The sequence below is a fragment of the Thermobia domestica genome, chromosome 5 (genome assembly GCF_964235325.1).
Source record: "Thermobia domestica chromosome 5, izTheDome1.hap1.1, whole genome shotgun sequence".
NCBI classification, from domain to species: Eukaryota; Metazoa; Arthropoda; class Insecta; order Zygentoma; family Lepismatidae; genus Thermobia; species Thermobia domestica.
Window position 1 is genome coordinate 208,785,909 of NC_137458.1, and position 1,687 is coordinate 208,787,595.

Sequence of the window (1,687 nt, forward strand, 5' to 3'; positions counted from 1 at the left end):
AGCGTTGGCGCGTTTAAAAGTTGCGGAAAGCAGGATTTGTCAGAATAAATAGTCTCTCTAATACACATACACATGAGCAACTGTCTCTGTCATGCTTAGGAACTTACACTGAGCAGTCCTCTGTCGAAAACACCTCTACATACACATATACCTATCCTATGCCACCTCCTTTCCTTGTCAAAATTATTAATTTATAGTAAGCAGTTTTTATCTAAAATATATCTTGAACATACTGTACACTGTACAGTCAACTGCGCTCCCTATCACACTTAGAAAACTACGGTAGGTAGTCTTTGTCAAAATTATATGATATATACACACAGTTGTCCCAGTCACACTCATTAACATATGCTGACCAGTTCTGTCAAAATTATCACATACACACGGACAAAATATTACTGGAGCTTTTACACATACGCAAGTGACCGCAGACACTTCTTCACATCCAGTGTACGCTCGTATTCATCGAGAATGGAAGATATCCTATGGTCTAACAGTACATATGCCCTTTTCTTTCTTTTCCCTCCAAATTCAGAACCCTTCTATCGTACAAAAGATCGTTTTGCTGAGCTTCGTTCTTCAGAGCAGTTATTAGATGTATGAGGCTCGGATGTGGTTTTCCTAGCAAAGCATTAAGCTTATGATTCCAGCCCTCCACTGCATTATTTGTTCTATGCCTCTTTCGATAACAGTTCCACATTTCAACGGTAATATGAGCATTCTCCAACCACGTATCAACAAAGTAGTCATAGAACTCCTGAAGCTTACCATTCATAGGGGAGCTTTCTTGAATAGAAAGCCAACCGTCATCAACATGTGCAGGTGGCAAATATGCCAAACCAGCACACATTCTTATGTGAAATCTGACTTCGGCGTCTTCCTTGTACTCCCTTACCAATCCGATATCTTGCACTTTTCTCCAAATGCACTGATTAAAATGGTAATTACAACCATTGACATCCACTGCCGGAAATACTGCCCTCAAAGTTGAAACAGCTCCTGCTTCGAAGTCCATTATCACGGATTTTGATTTCCACAGGGGTATAGAAGTGCACAAATGCTCAAACAATTTACTGTATGTTTCTTTCCTCCTATTGGGTAAAAGAGTATACACTACAGGGATGACATTGGTCTCCTGCAGCGTGCTACTTACATCTACATGAATCGTATAAATTTGTGAAAATAATTTGCAACAGCTTCTAAATGTTCCATCCATGAAAAACGTGGTTCCTATCGACATAGCCTCCCTTCCTCTCGTCGTCGCAAAAGCTAAAATTCTATTATCCCTGCCATGATCAAAGAGAAGGAAACTTGAACTGTCACTCATTTTAGAAACAGCTTCTGGAATATAAATATCCTGTACGTTCTTTGGATCTCCTGTTAAACCTTGTGTAGTTTGTCTCAAGCGATAAAGGGTACTTTTAACTGAAGAGAACAATGGAAGTTCAGTAACAAAATCATATCCACACGGATCATGGGACCCATTTCTTCACGATATATTGCTGACACAGACTGAGTATCATCTCGAGCACGTTTTTTCATATTTGACACACTCTTTCGAACCTTAATTGCAGCAACATCCGTCTTACAAATGTGGCTTGATGCCCTTAACACTACACCATCTTTCTCTAAAATACGACCACCACATTTCTCCGTTTCTTCTTTTAGGCATAACCAATTAATTGAA

General features: G+C 39.5%; 1 protein-coding gene across 1 annotated transcript; it reads right to left on the bottom strand.

The window, feature by feature from the left end:
• Nucleotides 1–490: 490 nt before the first annotated feature.
• On the bottom strand, nt 491–1,327 carry LOC145685377 (uncharacterized). Its single transcript, XM_081757768.1, has one exon. It carries the CDS (start codon nt 1,325–1,327, stop codon nt 491–493), a length of 837 nt encoding a protein of 278 aa, XP_081613894.1.
• Nucleotides 1,328–1,687: the final 360 nt, after the last annotated feature.